At 52.5% G+C, this 22,983-nt stretch overlaps 1 protein-coding gene across 2 annotated transcripts in view; it reads left to right on the plus strand.

Moving 5' to 3' along the window:
- Positions 1-22,983, plus strand: part of LOC106861690 (ankyrin repeat and fibronectin type-III domain-containing protein 1-like) — a 169,614-nt gene that overhangs the window by 78,775 nt on the left and 67,856 nt on the right. For both annotated transcript variants that reach the window (XM_088174688.1, XM_088174689.1), the window contains exon 3: positions 10,953-10,993. In XM_088174688.1, coding sequence (XP_088030814.1) covers positions 10,953-10,993 — 41 coding nt within the window. The remainder of the gene's footprint in view (positions 1-10,952; positions 10,994-22,983) is intronic.

Consider the following 22,983-nt stretch of genomic DNA (forward strand, 5'->3'; position numbering starts at 1 on the left):
GTATGTAGTGAATTTGAATTGGCGCAGCAGAAAACTGGAAAATTTGGAACAGATAACTGTCTCCTATCTTTATATGGGAACATCAGAGTTCCTAGCTTTATTCTGGGGTTCTTGCCATTCCAAATATAATTTATTCTTTTATATAACTGTTTTCATATGATACACTCTGAAAAGCGGATAATGGTTTGGGGAGGATATAATAATTTCCCCCCCCCCCCCCCAAGGCTGTCTTCCCAATTAATGAGATTGAGAACACGTTCCAAAAATCTATTTTTCCTCTCTGGGTTTTTTCTAATGTACTCAATTTATTCTGTAGTGTGTCTTGTGCTTCCTTTATAGAGTCTGATTCCTAAATATTTGGTGGTGGTTGGCTGGCTGGAGCCTTTGTAAATGCTCAGGGTATGGATGCAGTTGTGGGAGCAGTGAGGTACTGGCTGCCTCAGTCCCTTTCCACTTGGGAAGGTGGACTTGGGGACATAGCAAGGTCGTCATTGTCCCCACCTTACTGCTGACCTCAATCTGACTACCAGGTGGGGTGGCTCTGTGGCAAGCTGTGTGCTTTGTGGGGATGGAGGGGCATCATCATCCCCTGGCTCCTTCTTCCCTCCTGTCTGGATGAGAAATGGGCAGCCAGGACTGAACCAGTGCCTCCATCCCTCAGGAAAGGCAGTTCCAAGAGAAATGTGCAAAGCTCCAGGGGCTCCTTCTTCTTAAAGCACCACTTGTGACCAAAACAGATAAAGTTCTTGTAAGTTTTTCTCTGCTCACATTGGTGATGCTCCCAAAAATCTGTACCATATTATCCTAGAATCACAGGGTGGTTTGCAATGGAAGGGACCCATCTCGAAGGGACCTTAAAGCCCATCTCATCCACCCCCTGCCATGGGCAGGGACATCTTCCACCATCCAAGGTTGCTCCAAGCCCTATCCACACTGGCACTTCCAGGGATGGGGCACACACAGCTTCATATGAATTTCAGAGAGGTTGCTGCTCCGAAATGGGTTGGTTGATGTAGTTACAAGCCCTATTTAAAAACAACCAACCAAACATTTTTAACTTGAGAGTAAAAGTGAAGTTTTAGGCCTAGAGGAGTTACCTTGGGCCAGTGATGGTGGTGCTTAGAACAGACTTTTCAGTGTTACCCAGGCAGTGAAGTGGTTCCTGCTATGTCTAAGCAGTGGGTTTGCTCTGTGTTGGTGGAACTCAGTTGCTCCTTCCGAGTCACATCTGTCCTTGTCCTCACCAAAGCCTATGTTAGCTTCTGTTGGCTTGAGATAAAGCTGAGGCAGCACCCCAGGAGCGTGTTGTAACCTTCTGTAGCACCCAGCTTGCCCAGCCCTACAGCTTCCCAGAGATGAGGACTGCAGGAGGAGCAGGCTTCCCGTGCATTGGGCTTGGTGCTGGGTACTGAGGAGGAGGATGATGAAGAGGCCAGCTGTGAGGAGCATCCTTGTTTTATGGTAGGCATGTCATTCTGCAAACAGCCCTCCTCTTCCTCCAGGACTAGGAGCAGTTAAAATCATTTTGTGCTGGCAGCCGCACTCCTGGGAGTGGGGATTCACTTTTACACTGATTAAGTCAAATGTTGTGTGACCTTGGGGAGCCACTTCCAGGGCCAAAAGCATGAGAGATGTCAAAAATGGTATTTTGAACTCTGGGTGGATGTTGTTGTTCAGAGAAGCCATGGCTGCCTCTGAATCCCTGGAAGTGTTTTAGGCCAGGTAGGACAGAGCTAGAACCCCGTAGCAGGGGATAAAATGAGATGAGATTTTAAGGTCACTTCCAACCCATTCCAGCCTTGTGTCTCATGAAAGGGTTCTGCGTCTCATGCGAGTGTGGGTTCTGTTCGTGTCCCTGCAGGTCTCGTGTGTGCCCTGGTTGTTAATAACTTGTGGGTGGGTGACCAACCAGGTCCCCTGGATCCCTGCTCTGCTCAGATCCTCCCTGTTTTCCATGTGTGTTACCCCAGGGGTGGTATGATGACAGGGACACTTCCTGAGAGTGCTGTGCTTTGTTGGTCCTGGTCCCGCTCACTGAGACGAAGGCGTTGCTGCCTGCTCGGGGGTCTGTGGTGCCCAGGTTCCCCTGTGGGGCAGCAAACCCCAGGCAGTGGAGATGGGACACCCCACTGTGGTTCACTTACATCTAGTGCCTTGTCCTTGTCGAGGGGCTGAGGCTGCTGGAGGAGAGGGACATTCCCATGAACTTGGTTTTCCAGGCAGACTGGAGGGGTTCTGGTGCGGGGGGGTGTATGAAGGCAGCGGGAGAGACCATGGAGATGCACAGCTGTGTCCAAGGAGAGGTGGGGTGGCTGGAAGGACAGCAGGGATGGGGTGGGACCAGCAGCCTGGCTCTGCAGTGGGGTAGGGTGAGGGTAGGGGTATAGTGGAGGCCTGCTCCCTGCCCAGGTACCCCTAGGGATATCAGCGCCCTTGGACACCCCTGACAGTCTCCTAGAGACTCATCCTTGTGCTGCTCACTGGTCCCCCTGGGCGCCTTAGGGAAAGGTCTTCCCCAGCCCGAGCTGCAGCCCTGGGTCCCAGTGGAGCTACCAGCAGGGAGGGGAGGGAGGAGGGGGGAAGCGAGGGAAGAGGAGGGCAGGGAGGGCACCCTCGTTTGCTCCCCATGCTATAATTAGCTGAGCTGGTGGGCAGAGCTGCTGCCGGGCTGCTGACACCCAGCCAGGCTGCGGGCATGCAGGGCCACGTGTGAAGTGCACGCTGGAGGACAGGGTGAAATTAATTAGCTGCAGGCCCTGGGAGCTGGGAACTTGTTACTCGGATCCAGCTTCCTTTTCTGCCTTTTTTTTAAACTAGTGATGAAAGATAGAAATTCACCTATAAACTAGTATAAATATGTAGGAGGATGGAAGTGTTCAAGGCCAGAGTGGATGGGGCTTGGAGTAACTAGGATAGTGGAAGGTGTCCCTGCCCATGGCAGGAGGTGGAATGGGATGAGCTTTAAGGTGTCTTACAACTCAGACCACTCTGTGATTCTATGACCTGGTGTTCCCAAAGATTAAAAAATAACAAAACCATTTGTAACTACCAAGCAGCACATGAATGCAATTCATGATCAGGCAGCTGACATCCCCAAAATGAGGCAAAATAAAAAACCCACCAGGTTTTAGCAGGAGCAAAGGCCTGGCCACGCTCCTCTCCAGTGCGTGCTGTGCTCAGGGCTCCTCGCTATAAATAGCAGCGAGTTCAGCTCCACAGCTCAGCCCTGATCCTGCAAACACTTAAGCCCAAGCACAGCTCCTTCCCGATGTGCTCCAAGCTGCTGTAATGGTTTGCAGGCTGTAATCACGAAAAAGAAAGAAAAAGAAGGTGGAGAAGGGAGGATGTGCAGCCCAGTACGGGTGGTACTGGCCATGGGCGACTGTGCACCCTGTGCCTGAGCCTCCCCCGGCACATCCTGCAGCTTCCTGCCGCTCCCGAGGCTTGCATGAGCGACAGCAGGGAGCCAAGGTGCCCAGGCCTGTGTGTGCGTGTCACTCTGGGTGCTGTGGGGCTGGCAGGTTTACAAGCCCCCGTGGTTTTGCCAGCAATTTGACAAGTTCTTCCATCCGAGAAGCAGCAAGTGCAGGGTCTGCCTGTGCCGGCCCCGGCAGGGCTCTGGGAGCTCCTTCCACAGGAGACTCCAGCACAGAGCCTGTGCGTGCCTGCGTGGCTGTCTGAGCATGAATGAATTCCTACAGGCATGCAGCACTACAATAGCACTGGGGAAAGCAAAGTTTCCTGGATGAGCTCTCAGTAAAGAAATGCTTTGAAGCTTGGGTCAGCCTTAGCATAGTGTGAGCTGCGAGGGGTTTGTGGGTGAGCTCCCCTTGGCACGGGGAGTGTGGCTGGGAAGAGGCTCAGCTGGGGAAAGCAGGGCTGGGAAGATGCTGCAAGGGGTGGGAGGGCAAGGAGCGAATGCAAAGGGACTTGTTTAATGGGGGTGCTGGCCGATGCTCACGAGCAGACTCACTTTTCCTCCCGCAGGAAGGCAGGCTGGGATGGAGTTGTTCTTCTTTTCAGGGCTGATGAGAAGCCCAAGTCACTGAGGGTCTGTGCAGCAGCCAGCCCAGTTGTGTGGGTGTCATTGCTGTGGGAGGGAGGTAGTGGGGGCAGGGGGTCCCTGGAACCATGCTGGCATGGCTTTGTGGAACCAGGGCCTGGCTCCTTCCTCCTGCTCCAACACACATCCCTGTTCCACTGTGCAGTGCACCTGTAGGGGTGAGCTCCGGGCTGCAGGAGAAGGAAGAGGAAGCAGAATGAATGGTGTTGGGAAATTTGACACTGTTCTGTCTTGGCCTGGCCCTGAAGAGTGTAACAACCTGCTGGCAGGGCCAAGCTGAGCTGCAGAGACATACTTCGGAGTGAGGGGCCAGTGATGGGGCTGCTGTCCTGGAGAGCCCATCCCATCACTGCCCTGGGGCTCAGGGAGAGGCTGGGTGGAGATAACAGAATCATGGAATACCTTGGAATGGACCCACAGGAACTGGACCTAAGTTGGACAATAAGAACTGGACCCAAGTCCAGCCCCTGTTCCTGCACAGACACCCCAACAATCCCACCCTGGGCATCCCTGGCAGCACTGTCCAAACACTCCTGGGGCTCTGGCAGCCTCGGGGCCGTGCCCATTCCCTGGGGACGCTGGACAGTGCTCCACCATCCTCTGGTGCTCACCCTATTTTTCAAAGAACCAGGTTTATGTTTGTGTTTAAGGCCCCAGAAACCACCAAGGCCTGCCCTCCTGGGTCCCAGCTGTGAGGGTGGTTGAGCAGCCAGAGTTGCCATTGAGCTTGTGCTGAGCTGAGCTGGAGCAGGGTGGTGCCCACCTGCCCACAGAAGGATGTCCTGGCATTGTCAGGGGCTGGGGTCAGGTTGGTGTCTGAGCAAGGCTGTGGCATCAGGGAGACAGTGAAACACAGTCCCTCTTCCCCAGTGGGTCTGTGGTGTCCTGGGCAGGTGTCTGGAGGACACCAGGGGCTGCCTAGCTCCCGAGTGTGGAGTTTGCTGCCCTGCTGAGGGCTGGCTGCAAGGCCTTGGTTCTGTTCTCTGGATTACTTCAGTGTGCCATGTGTGCGTAGTCATGGTTCCCTTCTCCTTCCCCCCTCAGTGTCTCTCTGGTTTCCAGCTTGTTTTTTCACCTTTTATTGGACTCAAAGCCCAATTTGGATGTGCATCACTGCCCCATGTGTGTGCACAGGGTCAGGGCTGTTTGCAGACAAGTGTGAGAGCTGGGTCAGGCTCCTGCTCTGAGCTGGCTGGGATGAGGCAGCTGTAGAAGAATGAATGTGCTGGAGCCATTGGCATCCTCCCCTGGCTGGGTTGGGTCTGGGGGGATCACCGCTCCCTCCTTGGATCCTTTGCAGTCGAGGCAGGATCATGATGGTGAGAGGCTGGGTCTGATGGCTCACACCCCTCCTCCCCGTGGTCCAACGGGTGCTTTGGCCTTGCCAAAGAACCATCCTCCCACAAAGACCCTTCTGTGATTCCCAGTGGGTTGTGTTCTCTTCCCTCCTTTCCTTGAGCCAGCTATTCTCATCTGGGCAGTCCTGTCTGCCTCACCTGGCCTCTCCACTGCCACCAGATTTGTTTTGCTGCATCATCCACCCTTTATTAGACAGCCCAGTTCTCCATTCCTTGTTCTCCATACTTAGCACACAGGCAGGTCTGCTCTCCATCTAGGATGGCCTTTGGGAATCTGGGCTGCCCCCAGCTTGGTGGCCTGGAGCTCCCTCCAGGCTGGGACCCATACTGAAGGCAGGAGTTACCTCTGTGATTTTCAGCTCTGCAATCTACTTCATCCAGCCTGAAATTGAAGTTTTAGGTTTTGAGGGTTCATCTGGCCTCAGCTGATGTTGTGGGGCTGCTTGGGACTATATTAGCTCAGGGCCCTGGCAGTGCTGGGGCTGTTTGAGGAGTGCAGTCTTGGGGGCAGATGATGGCAGGTGGGATGAGTGCTGAAGTCCACAGAGGGGAGGCAGCATTCCCAGAGCCCTTTGGCTCCTCAGCCAGCCCTTGCCAGAGGCTGGAGGGAGATGGGGTACATGGAGTACCCAGCCTGGCCCTGCTCCAGCCCGTGCTTGGAAGGTTGCTGTGAGCTGGGGGGGGGGGGCTGCCATCTCCTTCCTCCTCCTCCCAAACAACCACTCACATGCCAGGCTCTGAATTTTATTCCCCTTCTGACAGTCAGGCATCACCTCCTGATTACTCATAACTGCAGCATGTTGCAGATACACGGAGTCTGAGGAATGGCTGTGCCTGGAGCAGAACCACAGGATCCAGAGGGACAGCCAGGATGGGGGGTGACAGGCTGTGCAGCCCTGGTGCCCAAAACCTGCCCTGCCCTGGGGGCCAAGCACCTCCTGCTCGTGCCCAAATCTCCTGCAATCTGTCCAGCCCAGCTCCAAGTGCAGCTCAGGGACACTGCTAATAACTTTGTTCTCCCAGGGACACTGCCTAGAAAAAAGATGAGCCAAGATTATGCTTGGCAACATTTACAAGAGGAAAAAGTACAACAGGATTGATGTCTGCTGGGGGTTAGAAATAAATAAAACAATACCTCTGTCCTAGCCCCTCCGTGAACATCCTTGTTTCCAAACCCAGATCTGTTATCTCCCCAGCATGGTTGAATTTTGGAATTCAGCACACTACTTTAAATCACTCATCATTTCTGTCTGCAGCATGTTGTGCTAATTCTGACTAGGGACCAGCAGGGCTGGCTCTGGAGATGAGCTGGCCTAGGGAATCTGGGCTGCTATCTTACCTACATTGTGTAGCTCACAAAATTATTTAGTTAGTGCCTGAAAAGTGAAATTAAACAAACAAATTCAAGCATCCCTGTTGGCCCAGATTCATAGAATCAAGGAGTGGTTTGGGTTGGAAAGGACTTTAAACCTCATCCTGCCCTACCCCTTGCCATGAGCACCTACCACTATCCCTGGTTTCTCCAAGCCCTGTCCAACCTGACCTTGGAGACTTCCAGGGAGGGGGCATTCATCACCTGGGACAGCACCCTTGTGTCCCGCCTTCCTCTCCTGGCCCTGCTGGGGCACTGAAGGGATGGAGCACATATCCTGGGAGGTTTTGGTGGCTGCCCTGCCCAGTGCCACATGCCAGGGCAGCAGGGGCTGCTCCCACAGGTGCCTCTGTGCTGCCCACGCCCACAGTTCCTTTGCCTCGGTGTCTCAGGAGGAAAGGGTGGAGATGGGTGCAAGCCTCGCTTGAGGTGTTTGTTTTAGAAAGACAAGCTAATAAAAATTATGTCATTAAGGGCCTTAAACTGTGCTTCCTCAGCCCTGAGTCATCAGTGAAGTGAGCAAGTGAGGAGCAGCAGTGGGTCCTGCCGGAGGGTGACTCACACTGCGGCGTGGGGCTCACAGGGACTCACAGCTGGGTGATGCTCCTCTCTCTCTGTCTCAGGATGGCTGGGGGCTCCCAGCACCCTGAGCAGCAGCAGGATTGATTTGGGAGCTGAGCCACACTGTAGTTGCACCCTCTGCCATCCCCAGCTGTGCCTTGATGCACAGGAGCCACGAGCAGTCCTTCCTCCAGAAGCCTGGAGACCATCCAGGAGCAGAGCATGCACACACACGGCATTTGAGCTTTTATTGTTTATTTGCATTGATAGAAGCCTGCAGATCCCCTCTCAGTCCAGGAGGAATTGATCTTTCCTCCCAGAAGGCACAGGAAACCAGCAGACCACTTTTTGCTCCTCTGCTTCTTTCAGTTCCCAGACTTCAGGCACAATGCAGGAAAAGAAAAGCCAGTCCCAGCTCCCAGTAAGGTCACGACCTGTCCCCACTACACTGGTTTGTTTAGTGAGTGCTAAAAAACCTGCTCTATCCCTCCCACTTGGCGGTGTTGAAATTGTTCAAGTCCAGTGACAGAACATTTTTCCTAAGATCCAGGATGTGTGTTCCCTTTGCCTGACCCTGCTTCCTTACATCCTACCCTTCCCTTGGCCACTTTTTGACCTATGCATTTGCCTGCTGGGCATGATCCTAATCTCTTATGGAAAGAGAGTAAGGAGGCAAAGGTCTGAGCATGGGCAATATGGGGAAACTGAGGCACAAATTGGGAAGAAATGGCTCAAGGTCAGACTTTGGGCTGGCGGTGGAGCCACCAGCTGATTCAAAGCTCCTGGTCTTGTCCCAGGCCCAATTCCTTGGACTTGTTGCTGAAATTCTGCTTTTCCTCCTTATTTGCTATTTTCTTCATTAACTTTAAAACTAGTAATTTTGGCTCATCATTGCTGTAATCACTGCCCAGTTCATTGTTGGAGTTTTTTTTATCTCTCTGCAAAGTTAGTTCCTCATTTTTTTATCCCAGTTATCTAAAATCTTTGTTTTTCACTGGCTGTGGCATTGATGGGAGCTTTTCCCATGGACCTCAGGTGTGGCTAGGTGGAGGGTTTGGCTATGAGGTGCAGGTTGTTTCAATAGCATTGAGAATGCTGTTTGTGAGTGATTTCTCCTTAAATATCAGCAGTTCTTCATGATTCCCACTAGCACAGAGAGCACAAGGAGCTGAACTTGTCGTGGCTCATGAACTTTGTTGAAACCAATCCATAGTTCGGGAAGTACCACTTTGGGTTTTGGGTGCAAGTTTAAGGAAGTAAGGAAATACCACCTGGGAATGCTGTGCTGAAGGACTGGGGCTGTTCCTGAGTGTGCTGTGGGCTTGCAGCACAGCTCCCATCACTCAGGTTCCATCACTCACCCTGAGCAGTTACTGCTGTGCTCATTTTTCTGCTACCTCAGGAATGCATGGAGTATTTTGGGAGATCTGGGGATCTCCTGGAAATCTCTCAGCCGAATCAATGCAGGATCACCTGTCCTGGATTATCCTGGACACCCAGGACCATGTCCAGTGGGTCTTGGATATCTCCAAGGATGGAGACTCCACCACCTATCCGGGCAGGTCGTACCAGTGTTGGATCAGCCCAATTTGGTATCTGGTCATTGATTCGTGGGGCTTTGCTGCTGCTTCTTGCTGCTGTGGGGTCAGAGGAGCAGCAGGGACAGCCATGGGCTGCTCAAAGCTCTTGCATGTTGACAGTTGGCACCAGGGCAGGTGACATCTTAGAACCACAGAATCACAAAATCTCCTGAGTGGGAAGGGTCCCACAGGGATCATCCAGGCCAACCCCTATTCCTGCACAGACACCCCAACAATCCCACCCTGGGCATCCCTGGCAGTGCTGTCCAAACACTCCTGGAGCTCTGGCAGCCTCGGTACTGTGCCCATTCCCTGGGGAGCCTGGGCAGTGCCCAGCACCCTCTGGGGAAGAACCTTTCCCTGAGATCCAACCTAAACCTTCCCTGGCACAGCTCCAGCCATTCCCAATGAGCTTCCCACCCCAAAGGGAAGCTGCTCCTCGTGTGCTCCCAGTTCTACCCCCAGACCTCGGTGTGTCCTGGGCTGAGCATGAGGATGTCACATATGCAGACTGAGGTACCCTGTGCCCTGGGTGCCTGCAGCCTCCCCACTCTGCTGCTGATGAGCCCACATCTCCGTGCCATGGAGAGGGTTACCCATCACAGAACCACATCCCCATCTTGCTGGTTTGGCCAGAGTACCCATTTGGTTATGTTTTGGTGACAGTTGATCCCTGCCTGCTTAAAGGCTGGGGTCCTCCTCTCCTTGCTGGCTTTGGTGGGAGCTCGCTTTGGCTGGCAAGGGGAAGCTTTGGGATCGCTCTTGCGGGCCTGATTAGCATTCGGCCCCTCTGCTCCCGCTGTTTCGAGTTGGAGCTCGCCATTGCCTGGCAACCGCAGAGCAAAACTACAACAGCAACCCCGGAGCCCCGAGCACGAGCGGTGCCCGCCAGGCTGTGCACACCGGCACAGGGGACAGGGCGGCGGGACCACCCCCACTGCTGCTCACTGCCCCCCACCCCACAGGGTGCACGACAAGGATCATCCCGAGGAGGAGGAGGAGGAGGAGGAGGAGGAGGAGGAGGAGGAGAAGAAGAGGGGTGTGGCGGTGCAACAGCTGTGGTGACACCCAGGTCTGGTGCGTCTATGTCTGTCTGTCCTGGTGCCACCTGCCATGAACATCCCACAGTGCTGGCACAGCCTGCCCTGCACGTCCCTTGGTGCAGGTACCATTGTGTGCTCAGGGAGCTTGTGTCATGCACTGGAGCTCGGAGCAGGGCTGGAGCCATCCCTGCTGTGGGTGCCTCTGGGACAAGGTGTGTTGGGGAAGAGACTGGGATGTGTGTAGGGCACACACAGCCCTGTCCTTATGGCGTGAGGAGCTGAGCACATGCTCTCGCGTGTGTCATGCACACACCTGGCCACACACCCCAGGTGGGGTGTGTTCAGTGCCCATCGCCCCCAGGGACCCCTTGGCGTGCTTGGCCTCACTGGGGTCTCACAGGAGACCGTGGCACAGCCCATCTCTGGTGCTCTCAAACTTCTACTCCATCATGCTGGGGGAGGAGTTGGAGGGATGGGGACCTGAGCGAGCATGGGGACTGTCTCTGCTTCCCAGTTTTGTATGTGCTTGGGGCAGAAGAATTTTATTGTCCTGCTCCTGGCAGGAACTGTGTGCCTGGGGCTCAGCCCCTGACCTGCCAGAGGGTCTTTGCAGTGGTGGTGGCTCAGCCCCTCCACCAAACTGTGCACTTTGTCCTCTTTCCAGCTGGGCAGACTTGAAAGGACTCGAGTTCCCCCCTGACACACGGTGCCACACTTCTGCAGGAGACACATGCCTGAGTATATGGAGTTCAGATGTAATGCATCCTCTCACCTCTAGTTTAACTCTCTATTTTTACATCTTTGGCTGCTGTGGGCTCTGCCTATTGCTGTCCTGTCCAGCCAGCACACTAAGATCCATCGGGCCGGAAAATAACAGACATGTGCCTTTCAGTGCTTCCCCACACATCATCATCAGTGATACTTGCTTGGCAAAGGGTTAAAAAAATAAATACATCTGTCTTTTGTGTCTTGCAGAGCCTGGGGTCGGCGGACAAGAAGGACTTTTACCAGCCAAAGTAAGTGCCAGTAGCAGTAGTGAGTAATTGCATGGAAATTCCCGGCTGGTCCATATTACCCAGCAGCTCCATGGCTTGCTAAGATTAGACATTTCAGTGTACAAGAATAGCTGCTGCAATTACACAAGTGAGGATAACAGTGGAAGGGCTGTCAGTCATGCTGGCTTCGGGGCATATGCAAATCCTTCCATCAGGTCAGAAGGAGCCGTGACAGCTTGACTTAGCCCGGGGGACGGGGCTGGGAAAGGGGGGTGCACAGGTGACCTTTCCCACCTCTGGCTCCCTCTGCTCCTGGTTTGCTCAGCTGAGCTACTTTGGAGGATGGAAGGGTTTCGTTGTGTGTCACAGCGGGCTGGTCTCAGCTCCCAAAGCTGTGTGTGTATGCTGTTCCTGTTGTCTGCACCTGCTGTGCTCGGTACAGCACCGTGAGCTGCAGGGGGAGAGGAGGGCAAGGGGTTTTTAAAGCTATGGACATGAGAAAGTTACTGCAAACCACTCCGCCAACACAAGTAGTTGGTTACTTGGTGTGTGGATTCGGTAACAGAACCTCACCACAGCATGGCACCTTCCAGGTAAGAAGGTTGTGCTTGCTGGAAGGACAAGTTTGTTCCCATCATCATTTGGATAATGGCAAACTCTGTTAAAAGCCCTGCTGAGAGTTCTGGTTCTGCCCTGGCACTGAATTATGTGTTGTGCTGCTGAGCACGTCGCCTGTGGAACCTTGTGTTGTTTCTGCTTTGCTTGGGGAAGTGAAGGTCTTCAGGTTATCATCCTTCTGAAAAAAACCCCAAAAAGCATAGGTGGATTCAAAGTTGTGGGACAGTGCTCTGATGGGCAGGATTGTCAGGGGAAGCATGGCTTTGAAAAATTCAGAAGGAATTGGGTTGAGGATATTTCTCCTCCAAAGCTCACTGTCGTTCTGCTCTTGCTCACTCTTTGCTGCTTTCCCAAGCATTCCTGCAGAGCTACATCCCACAGGTGCAAGTAGCGTGGCAGCATCCTTGATCTGAGCTAGGCTTGGCTCAGAGGGAGCAGGTCCAGGCATAACAGGCTGTGTCAGGGAACGCTGTACAGATCTGCCTGCTCCCTGTCTGTGGTGGGAGAACAAGTATGGGGTGTGTGTATGTTCTTCAGTTATCTGCTGATTCCTCTTTATGCCACCAAGAGTTTTTAAAACTAGGTGCTGGTTTCTAGGTCCATACTGAAAGGCTGACTTGAGGGAGCTCCTCTGCCTGTTCACCCCAAGTCAGTGTGGCTTCTCAGCTTTCCAAGACCTCAGGCAGACAAAGACTTCTGGAAATGCACAATATCTGTTTAATGCTGCATGGCTTTCTGCGAGCTCAGAGGAGTATCACAGGAGGTTATGGAATCATTGTGGACTGCCACAACAACATGAACACACATTTGGCAAAGAACTCGTGGCTGTGTTGTGACCTTTCCCAACAGCTGTCCAAGATTTCGGTGCTCCTGAGTGTAGTGCTGTGTTTGTGAGGAGTCTGTTTTGACAAGCAGGTTTAGAACAGATGGAAGCATCTCCCATGTCTCAGTTCCAGCTGAAGCTTTGGGGAGCCTTGAAGTAGAAGATTTGGAGGAAATCTTTGGAGCTGTACAGAGCTCTCACTGTTCAGATTTCCTGTCGTTTCCTGTGGTTTTGGCGGTTGGTAGCAACAATTTGTGGTGCTGGATTTATAACTCATCTCCTCTGAGAAATAAGGAATGTTTCTGTACCTTGAATAGGAGAACATAGTCTTCCCATCTTGCTGAAGGTGTGGAGCTGCTGGGTCAGAGTGGGGGGTGGTGGTGCAGGAGCTCTTGTAGATACAAGATGTTTTATGGGTGTTTGTTTCTCTGTGCCACAAGGCCACGGGGCCTCCACAGTTTGGCCCAGAAGCTGTGACTTGGCTGGTTATAACACTGTGACTTTGGTTAATGCCCAGCCCATTTACACTCCACAGTGGCTGTTTTAGGGTTGTGATGGGTAAGTTTGTGGTACCACTGCCCCCATCCCATCTGGCTTTTTGATCCACCAGCTGATGCCAAACTATGTCTGTTGGAACCCGTCTGCCAGGCTGGACCAGGTGCTCTCTATGGAGCCCTTCAGTTGCTGGCAGGCTGGAACTGATCTTCCTCAGCAGAGAAAGGTTGCTGGAAAATGCCAGAGGTCAGATGGCCCTGCCAAGGACTTGAGACAGCTCAGGTCTTCTGCAGCAGCTGCACAGCCCAGATTCACAGTTCCCCGAGCCTTGGACAAAGTGGTAGCGAACAGCCAGAGCATGGGAAGAGCTGGTCCCCAGAGCTGAGCTGAGCTGTGGTGGTTCCTGGACACATCTGTGCAATGAGGCTGGTGAGCTGAGAGAAGTCTGGCAGTGTGTAGCTGGTTCTGCAGCTCCTATGTGCCAGAGCAAACTTGACTGTGCTTCTGCTTTTCCTTTTCTGGCTTCTGAGGCATTGGTTCACCTGCCACCAAAGTCCTGAGCTGCGGGAGCAGGGTGGGAGCCACCCTGCTCTTGTGTCAGGCTTTAGGGGTCTCCCACAGCAGACGTTGGTCCTGAAAGCAGAAAAAGGAGACACACATGCCAGAAATCTCAGCAGTGAGTTTTGTCGCTGCTTGTCCTGGGAGTGACTCCTGCTCTGTTCCTGCTGTGTTCAGCTTTCTCTAATCAGGTGCCCTCTTCCTCAATGGACATCAGATAGTACACATGCTGAATTTCTTTGTGTCTCCCGGAGTCACTCCTTTCCTTCCTTTGTTGCCTCTTCCCCTCAGAAATGGAAATGCTGTCCTCACCCCATAGTTCCCATCAGTCTGTCTCAGCCAGCAGGCAGGTGTTTCCTAAGCTCCTGGAATATCCCAGTGCTGATCAAGGGCATGGAGACGTGTCCACCCTCGCCCATCAGGCTCTGATGGCCCTTACCTTCCTCCCAGTCCGTCCATGAGGTTTTGAGGTACCGATGTCCCACGGGGTTGCCCCAAGATGCAGCAGAAAGCACATAGGGAGGTGTAGTGCAGGTGGAGCTCGGCTATAGCAAGTCAGAGATGCCAGAATGGAGCTGCTGGAGCTGAAACGCTGCTGCTGCCTGCTCTGGGGATGTCCTTCTGCTTGCAAGGGCTTCAGTGATGGGGCCTATGGATATCCCTGCAAGAGCTGGCCCATGTCAGGAGCTGGATCTCCGGGTTTTTAGTCTGGGATGTAATGTTCCCTCTTCCCATGTTAAATGGAAGGATGCAGCCTGAGTCGAGAACACTGAAGCATTAATCTTAGGAAAAGTTACATCAACTGAGAACTGAAAAAGGTAGAGAGCAGCCAAGGAAGGACTGGCACAGCTACATAACGAGCTCCTGTAGCTGAAATACCTGAGAGAGAAAACTGGCATATTGGGAATGGCCACAAGTGCAGCTGTTAGTTAACATCTGCACAGGTATCCTCACCTGCCCTGACTGCTCCAGCTGTCCCACGTGAACAGGTACAGGTGCCTCCCTGTGCTTCCAAAACAGTGTGTTCTGATGTCAGAATGGTTTATCCTGACCTAACAACTCTCATCTGATGCAGTGTGGGCACATGCCTCCCCAGTGCAGCCCTGGCTACAACTCTGCTCTGTCTGGGATATGACCAGAGTTTGTGGGGATCAGGGAAGAAACACGGGGTGGTATCAGTCCAGCCCCTGAGCTGCTCACTGCTTTGTCACTCCACTTTTGGAAGGTGCTGATACAACTGTAATGCTGACAGAATATTCAGGCTTCCAGAGGTCCTTCCAAATGTCTAACACAGGGCCCTGACTTCTCTGTCAAGGCAGCAAAGAGCCACTGGCTGTGGACCCAGGGGCAAGGACACCATGCTCAGAGACAGGAATAGGCTTTCCTGGGACAGGAGGTAATAGCTCTCCTGGGAGGGCTAGGTGGAAGTGTCTTGACAGGAACTGAGGTTGTCCGGTGTGTTTGCTAATTGCCCCGGCATATATTTGCTCTTCAGTGTCAGGAGCTCATTTTCTTTAGAACAGAAAGAAATGTTGGTAGTAATGGCACTCATAAACCCCCTAGCAAGTGCAGGCTGAAATACCTGGGCTTAATAAAGTGTCAGTGCTTTGGAGTGGGAGCTGCCCTCATGCCTCCCCTGTGCTGCTTCTGGTGCCGTGGGCGATGCTCAGCTGTCAGGGAGCTGTCACTCGGGAGCAGGGAGTATCTGCTATGCACTCTGACGTGTCAGGAGAGACACAGCTGTAGTGACACCAAACGCTCTCCATGGATCCTCTCCTCCTGTCCCCTGGGACGTGGTGGCTGTCTCACAGCAGCAGATCCCACTGCCCTCGCAGGCAGGCACCTCGTGGCTCTGTCTCCATCTCGGATTAAAGGCTGCCCCCACCCTCTGTCCTCCAGCCTCAGATGTACAAACACGCGAGGAACCTTTGAAACCACCTCCCAGAAAGCAGCAGCTCCTGTTTGTTTGCCTCAAAGTCATTACACGGAGCTGTCTCCGCAGCTAATTCATCACCTGGCCCTTACAGCAGAACATTTCATCTCCCAGACTCCAATCTTGCCATGCAAGCACTTAGATGAAAGTATTTCCTTGCTGAATCATTATCTCATAAAACGTTGGTGGTTTTAAGGCTCTAGAAATCAGTATTTACATTTTGGAAGCATTAAGGACCATCATAATTAGCGCAATGTGTTCCTAAGCCAGGTTTTCATTTCAGTACCTCCTTCCCTCAGACATTATTGCTGTAGTAATGATGATAATCACACACATATAGGCTGCGTTGACTTCTTCCATGGTGGCTGAGAGTAGTTCAGCTGGGAGCTCAGGTTCCAAGTGCTGAGCAGAGGGAGGAGGACACACATGGGAAGTGGGAAGGAAGACGTGATGCCAGTGACACTGGGGAGCTGTGGGCTAGGAGAAGCAATGGTCTTGCCATCTCTGTGTACTGAAGGATACTCACTGGGATACTCAATGATGCAAGAAACTGTCTCCAAACCACCTGCACTGATTTGGAGAATGCTCCCAGCTTTGGTTGTAGAAAAGGATGAAGCACCCTCACCAACATCTCTGGCGGCAGTGGGATGGCAGATGGGGAGGGTGGAAGAGCAGTGTTGGGGTCTGTGGGGTGGGTGCTCTTCGGGTGCGTGCAGGTTGGAAGCTGAAGGGGAGTGTAGCCCTCGAGAAAGGATCATGAACCCGGTCTCCTCCCTTCCAACCCCAGATCCTGGCCAATGCAGATATCTGGAGAGTTGCTGAGTGATGTCTTTTACACACAACATAATTAAAGAAGATTCTGGTGCTGGTTGGGGTATCCTGGCAGTGGGGCTGAGCCACTGAAACTGTACAGCAAGCTTATAAAATATTTCCCCTGGAGTTTGGCCAGTGGATTCAGTCTGAGCTCCAGGCAGGTGGAGGAGATTTAATACCCTGGAGTGCAGGGAAAGGAAGGGAATCCTGGAGAGGCACTTCAGAGTAATGTAATTCAACAAATTCCAGTTTGGGAATGGAGAGCAGAGCTGACCCTGAGCAGCCTGGGAAGTTAGGAGAAGCAGGAATGAGCAGTGGGAAGCAGCAGGGAGCTGGGAATTAGCAGAAGTGGGAATGAACTGGGGGGGGGGGGGGTGTGCTATCTCATGGCATGGCAGAAGATTGCTCTGGATCTTTGCAGTGGGTGCAGGAGTTCAGCTGATCTCCTGCCAGTTCAGAACAGCCAGGTGCAGGGTGTTCCTCTGGGCTGTGGAGGGAATGGGACAGGGCCTCGAGGAGGAGTGGTGCTGGCAGGGATCCTACAGGAGTCAGGCATGGAGGAGCCATCACGCTGCTGGTTTGCACTGTGGCCTCTGGGCTCCCTGCCTAGGCTAACACTCCTGTTTGCTTGGGAAGCTGGAAACTGGTACCAGTTTGTACCCGGGGATGAGAGCAGGGCCCCCTGCGAAAGGCCTGGCTGTCCTGCTCCTGTCTCCTCCCCACAGCAGCACTGCAGGATGTGCCTGGGAGCTCCTGCTGAGACCACTGTTCTGGGGAAGTCTGGATGAGCACAGCTCTTACTCATTTTCTTTTCTATTGCTCCTTGGGTGAGAGTGCTCACCCTGGGCTTCTTTGCCCGCTGAACCCGGAGGATCATGGTGGGATGCTCTGCACACAGAATGGGTCCAGAGGAAGCCACAAAGATGCTCCCAGGGCTGGGCCCTCTGCTCTGGAGACAGACTCTGAGAGCTGGGGATGTTCAGCCTGGAGAAGAGCTTATTAAAGACAGGGAGAGTGACTTTTTTACATGGACAGACAGTGATAGGACATAAGGGAATGATTTTAAAGTAAAAGAAGAGATTTAGATTCGGTACTGGGGAGAAGTTCTTTCCTGTGAGAGTGGGGAGGCCCTGGCACTGTTTCCCAGAGAAGCTGTGGCTGTCCCTGGATCCCTGGAAGTGTCCAAGGCCAGGCTGGATGGGGCTTGGAGCAACCTGGGACAGTGGAAGGTGTCCCTGCCCATGACAGGGGGTGGAACAAGGTGAGCTTTAAGGTCCCCTCCAACACAAACCATTCTGGATCCATTGTTTTTCAGGACACAGATGCCCTGGCTGGGATCAGGACCCTTGATAGCCAGAATTAAATATGTTGGCCCAAGAAGGGTTTGGACAAGGATTTGGTTTTAGTGGTCCCTGGAGCCCAAGGGACAGCAGGAGGAGTTGTTGGGGCTGGCTGAACGCATTTCACCCTGCATTGGGTGCACAGGCCACGGGACCACTGGACCAACCCCAGGCCCTGTGCCTGCTCTCCTGAACCTGGTATAAAATAAAGTTTTGGGTTTCATTGTTTCTCTGCAGCTTTTAACGTGTTAGGTGAGGTTGCAGTGTAGGCTCTTACTGTGCCATTTGTCATAGAAACTTGCAGGACTTTTTTCCCTGATCCCCCCAGCCCCTTTCTTTACACCAAAGCAGGGTTGGATTTTGTCCTCCCTGTAATTTCAATTCCATTCCAATTAAAAACCTGCCTGGGCCTGATTCCCTGTCTCCAGCACTGCCACACAAGGACTCAAAGTCTTTCTGTTGTGCTTCCTGTTGTCCCAGCTGAAGGGCATGTGCTCCCCTGCACTGTGAACTGAGGGGATTCTGTCCCCATGAAATGCCAGCAGGGACAGGGGCTCAGCCCTTGACACCCTGCAGTGCCTCCGGGCAGCACAAGACTCCTTGCACACGATGGCGTCCCTCTCCTTGCTGCTTTTTCCAGGAGGAGGGAGCCGAGTGGGCACAGCCCCTCCCTGCCCGGGCACTGGGACTCCCGGGGCCACTGGTGGGGACATTGGGATGGCATCTGCCTGCCCTGCTGCTCTGAGCCTGGTGCTGCCTTCCCCTCGGGTGCTGGGAGGACGATGCTGCCAGCTCAGCACTCAGGCTGGCACAGGAGCCACCTGAGCACCAGCTGCAGCCCTGCCACGACTGCGGCTCCTGGCATTAATCACGGAAAGGGAATTGAGCGTAGGAAGGCGGACAGTTTTTAACAAATAACCAAGCATGCATTCTCCCCTAAGCAAGAGAGCAAAATGTTTGCTGCAGTGAGTCAACACAGAGATGCTTTAGCCATGGGAGGTACTGCTCCCATCCACAGCAGCCATCGGTCCCAAAGACAGCCGAGTGCCAAAGGGACAAGTGGGGAGAGGTGGTTCCTGAGCTGCTGAGCCAGCAATCCCTGCTGGGCTTTCTCCAAGGCAGAGGAATCTTTTCCCTCATGCTTTGCTTCTGGCACAAGACTTGATGGGGACTCCTCAGAGGTACCTGGACTCGTAACTCAGAACTGCTTTGAGGAGCTTGGTGGCACCTCAGCTCTTCATTGCTGCAAGGCCAGGACTCTCTCATAGGATCCCAGAATTGTCTGGGTTGGAAAGAACTTGAAAACTCATCCAGTTCCACACCTGCCATGGGCAGGGACACCTCCCTCTGTCCGAGGTTGCTCCAAGCCCTGTCCAAACTGGCCTTGGAATTTCCAGGGATGGGGCAGCCACATCTTCTCTGAGCACCCTGTGCCCGGGTCTCACTACCCTCACAAGGAACAATCTTTTCCTAGCACTTACTGCACACCTGCTCTCTGTCAGTTTAAAGCCATGAAATACCCCTCCTGTGCATGGCAGGAGTCAGCCCTGGAGCTCCGGTTGTCTGCTGGGATTCCTTTGGGTGGGATTTACGTCCATTAGATCACTCCTTTGGCCTCCCATCTGCTGCAGGGATATGAATTGCCCACAAGCTCCTGGAGAGGTTTTGGTTGTCTTCTGAGAGTTACCTAATTCTCTGAGCATTCCCTGAGATGTATCTAATCCTGACCCAAACCTTGCTAGAATTTGCTGGGCTCCACTTCTCAGTCCCTGCCTCTTGCATGTCTCACTCATAAAAGCAGTTGGCACCACTCTGGTTTTTGGTGGGTGGCAGATTTTTATCAATAAACTCAATATAGCTCAAATCTTTTGCAGCATGATATTTTTTCCAGCCGTCAGGTCAATTTTGTGCCTCATCCTTCCAGGCTTTGCTGTTTTAGTGTCCCCTTTAAATGTGGACACCTTAACTGCAGGACTGGCAGTGGCAGTCCCAGCAGTGCAGTACATGCTGCTCTCCTGCTGCCCCCCAAGAACTGCATCAGCTTTTTTCATCACAGCATCACATCAGAGCCTTGTGCTGGGTTGCTCACCCGTGGTGACCCCTGACCCATTCTAGAGGCTCCTTCTTGTCTGGGATCCAGTCCCTGTTCAAAAATACAGCCTGAAATCCCTCTCCAGAGCTGCGTTATCCCGTGATGGGCTGCATTATCATGTGCAGTGTTTGAATGGGCTCTGCATTACCAGCAGCCCACATTTCCCTCTCTCCTCATCAATATTTACCATTACATCAATCTTCCTGTCATCCACTAATTTTTTGAGTGAAGATTTTGTATTTTCACCGTGATCATTGATGGAAATATTGACTGGCATGTTCCCCATGGAGCCTCACTAACGATTCCCCATTGACACCTCCTGTGTGAGACCTGTCAGCTGGCTCTAAATCTGTTTAAAGTACTTGATTTGGGCTGCACAGCCCCATCTTCTGAGATCAGAATGTCAAAGAGCATTGAGAGCTCTGCCTGCACAGCCGGGATGTGCACAGGGCCTTTTCCTGCCAGCGAGTGTTCATTACAGAGTGACACCAGGCTCATTTGATAAGATCTCTTCCACCAAGACAGAGTGACTGACTCTAATTAGAACTTACATCCTTTAATTATTTCTTAATTTAATTCCAGATGAGCCCTGCCTTCTGGGTCCTCTATTAGGCTGACCATTTGGTTGTTAACTAGGTCACCCTTACTGCTGGGTGGGAATGTTGGGGGAGCCATTTCCATCTGGATGTGGCAGCCTGAACTTTGCTCAAAAAAAGCAGCAGAGCCCAAAAACCTCACCCCAGCTTTTGGGTACCTGTTGGCTGTGCTGGCTGCTTGGTGCTATTTGGCCACTTTTGATACATGTGGATGCTAATGATTTAGGAGAGCTTTATCTCTCCTAGGAATTGGTTTACTCACTTTTTTCCCCCCAAACACAGAATAAATATGGACTGTGTTTTCTGTATCTGCATCATTTGAGCATCCTACAGACTCTGCTTTAAAGTAGCCCCAGTGCTCCTTAAAACCAGACCTACTGCTAGCCTTTGTTTGGCTCCCAATAGCAGATTTTCCATGTCCAGCCATGCATTTCCCCCTTCTTTAGTTTCCCTAATAATTTTCCTATATATTGTAATATTTAATTTGTATTGACTGCTCTATTCTGCACTCTCTGGCAGGAGGTTGGAACTAGATGGAACCCAACCCCTCCCATGACTCCATGTTTTATTGCTGGCTCTGTGAGTCTCCCAGTGTGCTAACACATTATTCCTTATCCATTGGGAACATGCATTTAAGGCTGAGCTCCTGCAGCTGGCTCAGGTATGATGTGCTGTGCCTCATCCCCGTCCTTGGTGAGAGGGAAAATACATGTTTATTCAAGCACCGACTGCTAAAAGATCTGTAATTGCAAAGAAAAATGTACAATGGTGTGTATTGTAAGTGTGCAGTGCCCTCCTCCTCACTCCCTGCCACCCTCCCACGCAGGCACTGCCGATCACGTACAGCAGCAGAGCAGTTCCAGGAGTGTGGAGTGCCTTCAATTTCTGCTCATGAGGGAGAATTTCCCATTCCTCATTCTCTGTTCTCCACCTTGCTGCCTCAAATCATCTCAAGAGCTTTGTCCCTCAGCACAGCACAAGCAGAGCTCTGATATGGTTTCTTGGAACAGCCACAGATTAATCTGAGTTTTTTATTCAAATGCCATTGTGGTATTTTCTCTCCATGCTCCCACCTGCAGTGCCAGATTGACAGCTGGGTCAAGGCACTAGAGAATCACACAAGGGTTTGGGTTGGAAGTGACCTTAAGGATCGTCTAGTTATACCCCTCTGCCATGGACAGGGGCATCTTCCACTGTCCCAGGGTGCTCCAAGCCCCATTCACTTCCAGGGATGGGGCAGCCCCAGGTTCTGTGAGCAATCAGCCAGATCTCTGGGAGCTTCTTCAGCTCTCTCTGCTGGGGATGGTCAGCAGGACTGGGCTGTGCTTGGCAGACTGGGGACACATGGAGACAGTGCTGATTTGCTCAGGGAAAAGTGCCACTAAGGGTGCTAAAGGAGGAAATGCTCTGTCTTTCCCGCATCCTCACAAAGCTGTGTGCATGGAGGGTGATCCAAGGATTTCAGCTTTCCTACAGGTTTCTGGTATTGACAGACACAAGATTTAGGGTAGTACGGTGGCTGTGCAGTGGAAGGGATGAGGGTGAGGGTGCTTATTTGTCTCTTCAGGCTTAGGAATCATGTGAAAGGGCATCACAACCAGCATTCCATCTAATTTATGGGGAAATGAATTCTAATCTCCCCACAGACTGCACAGAGAACCTGGGCAGACAGTGCAGAGCTCTGCCATCAGTGCTGCCACTGGTGGCTTCAACACATCCTGAACATAGGATAAGCTGATAATAATCATTGAAAAATCATGGAATCCCAGAATGCTTTGGGTGGAAGGGATCTTAAATCCCATCCTGTTCCACCCTCTGCTATGGGCAGGGACACCTTCCACTATCCCAGGCTGTTCCCAGCCCCATCCAACCTGGCCTTTGGACACCTCCAGGGATCCAGGGGCAGCCACAGCTTCTCTGGGCACCCTATACCAGGTCCTGGAACAATGAATAATGGTATTTACACCTAAATTAAAGACTTGACTGAATCAAGCTGTGGACAGCCCAGGCAGGCTGACTTCAGGCAGACTTTGGAGCATTTTACTAAGGGATTTTGGGAGATCAGCTCAATCCCCAGCCACAGGAAAACACCACCTTGTCCCACAGTAAATGGAAATACGTGTGGTGCTTTAAGAAAATGGGCTGGAGAAGCAGATGAAAGGAACTCTAGGACCTGAAAATTCCCATTTTTAGAGTTGAAATAGAAATGCCTTCCCAGTGAATGCTTCAAGAACAGCTCTGGAGCTGACGGTTCTCAAGCGGGGTCTGTTGGAGATTTTCCTTTGCAGTTTGAGGTAGGAAGGAAAAAATACCCAGGGAGAGAAAGCTCAGCTGCAGTCATTGTCCCCTCGGATGTCAGAAGTGCTTTGTTTTCCAGAAGTGCTTATTATTCATGCAGTGTCTCACCAGGCAGCTGGAACACAGCTCCAGCATGAGGCTGGTCCTGGCGTGGGCTGTGCCATGGAGCTGTGCTGTGGCTTTTCCCTCCTCCTGGGACATCCCACCAGAGCCAGCAGTGGTGCTTGGGACCTGCCTTTGGTACCACTGCTAGGGGTGGTTGGGTCATCTTTTCCCCATGGTGTTCCTCTTTTGTCCCTCTGCATCCCAGGCCACCATCTAGCAGATGTGGGGGCTTAGTTTTGCTTGTCCCGAGGGTGCGCCAAGCAGCAACGTTCCTGAAGGAGGCTCAGCACAAGAGCTGCTGTCTCCGGATGTGCCCAGGCAGCCCCTGCACTTGACCCCC

This window comes from Sturnus vulgaris, chromosome 16, assembly GCF_052056855.1.
Source record: "Sturnus vulgaris isolate bStuVul1 chromosome 16, bStuVul1.hap1, whole genome shotgun sequence".
Taxonomy (NCBI): domain Eukaryota; kingdom Metazoa; phylum Chordata; class Aves; order Passeriformes; family Sturnidae; genus Sturnus; species Sturnus vulgaris.